Source organism: Perkinsus marinus (genome assembly GCF_000006405.1).
Source record: "Perkinsus marinus ATCC 50983 genomic scaffold scf_1104296935118, whole genome shotgun sequence".
Classification (NCBI taxonomy): Eukaryota; Perkinsozoa; order Perkinsida; family Perkinsidae; genus Perkinsus; species Perkinsus marinus.
Genome location: NW_003214600.1, coordinates 1 through 1,093, shown reverse-complemented (window position 1 = coordinate 1,093; position 1,093 = coordinate 1). Strand labels below are relative to the sequence as shown.

The following is a 1,093-nucleotide window of genomic DNA, read 5'->3' as shown; positions in this document are numbered from 1 at the left end:
TCCACCAGCCGAGTCCGGAGCGACATCAGCTCCTGTCGATGTCTGCATTGTTCGACCACCATCAAATCTTGAGCTCTCTCCAGCTCCTCCCGGAGATCCTCCACCCCCTCCTTCACATCGTGTAGTTCACTCGACACAGCATCAGAATGCTCACGGGCTGCCTCAAGAAGGACGCCGGCCCATTCAGCTGATGCCTCCGCAGTCCGCCCTCGCAGCTCCAGCGAGTGACAGACAGCTCGAGCGTCTTCTATCAGCATACCACACCTTTCTCGCCAACACTGATGCATTCCTATGGCACTTGATGAGTGCTCATCCTCAAGCGCCTGGAGATTGCCAAGCGCATCGCTTAAAGTCATGGATGCCGCCTCTCGAAATCGTCCCTCCAACTCCTTAGCCGTCATCGACGACTTCTCCCGGACTTGACACATCTCCTCCAGCAACTCCTTGTTCTTGGCTGTGAGCCGCTCTACTTCAGCTACTCTCGAGGCGACCTCCATCCGAGCCGACTGCGCTATATCGCTGCTCGTGGCAACTTCATCACACATGACCGTCAACCTGCCTTCCAACTCCGCTCTAGCTTCCTCAGTTGCCTCCAGTTTATGACGTAACACGCTGATCTCTTCCTCTCGCGAGCGCAGCTCAGCGCCAGAGTTTTCAACTTCTCCCCGAAGACGTTTACAATCCCTTTCCAACTCCTCCACACGTGATCGAGATTCGTTTGCCGCATCTCTCAGTCTGCGCACCTTGTCAACGACAGGCCCCGGGGAGTCAGCACCCCAACTATCTCCCACAGGGAAACTCATCGCCTTCAAAATGGATCTGAATTCTTCCAACAACCCTCCTGCAGATTCCCGTGCTTGTTCGAGCGCCGAATTGGCACGCTCCAACTGTCGTTGCAAATCTTCACAACGCTGTTGAGAGAGCTTCCGATCGCGTTGCAAACCCTCAGCAGCTCCCTTCAATGCATGACTCAGCTCAGCTGCATCTGACAGGGAGTAGACCGGCCTCTTGTCATCGATTGGAACCCCAAGAGAACTGCCGAGGTCCGCGAGGAGGAGCTGCACTTTAGTCCTCATTTGCATCTCCAGACCGC

The 1,093-nt window shown here is 55.5% G+C and overlaps 1 protein-coding gene across 1 annotated transcript; it reads right to left on the bottom strand.

The window, feature by feature from the left end:
* Nucleotides 1-59: 59 nt before the first annotated feature.
* On the bottom strand, nt 60-1,082 carry Pmar_PMAR010991 (tropomyosin 1, isoforms 9A/A/B, putative; the record flags this gene model as incomplete). Its single annotated transcript, XM_002784527.1, has 1 exon — nt 60-1,082. A coding segment is annotated over one exon (1,023 nt), but the record flags the coding sequence as incomplete, so codon positions are not given.
* Between the last annotated feature and the right edge of the window lie 11 nt (nt 1,083-1,093).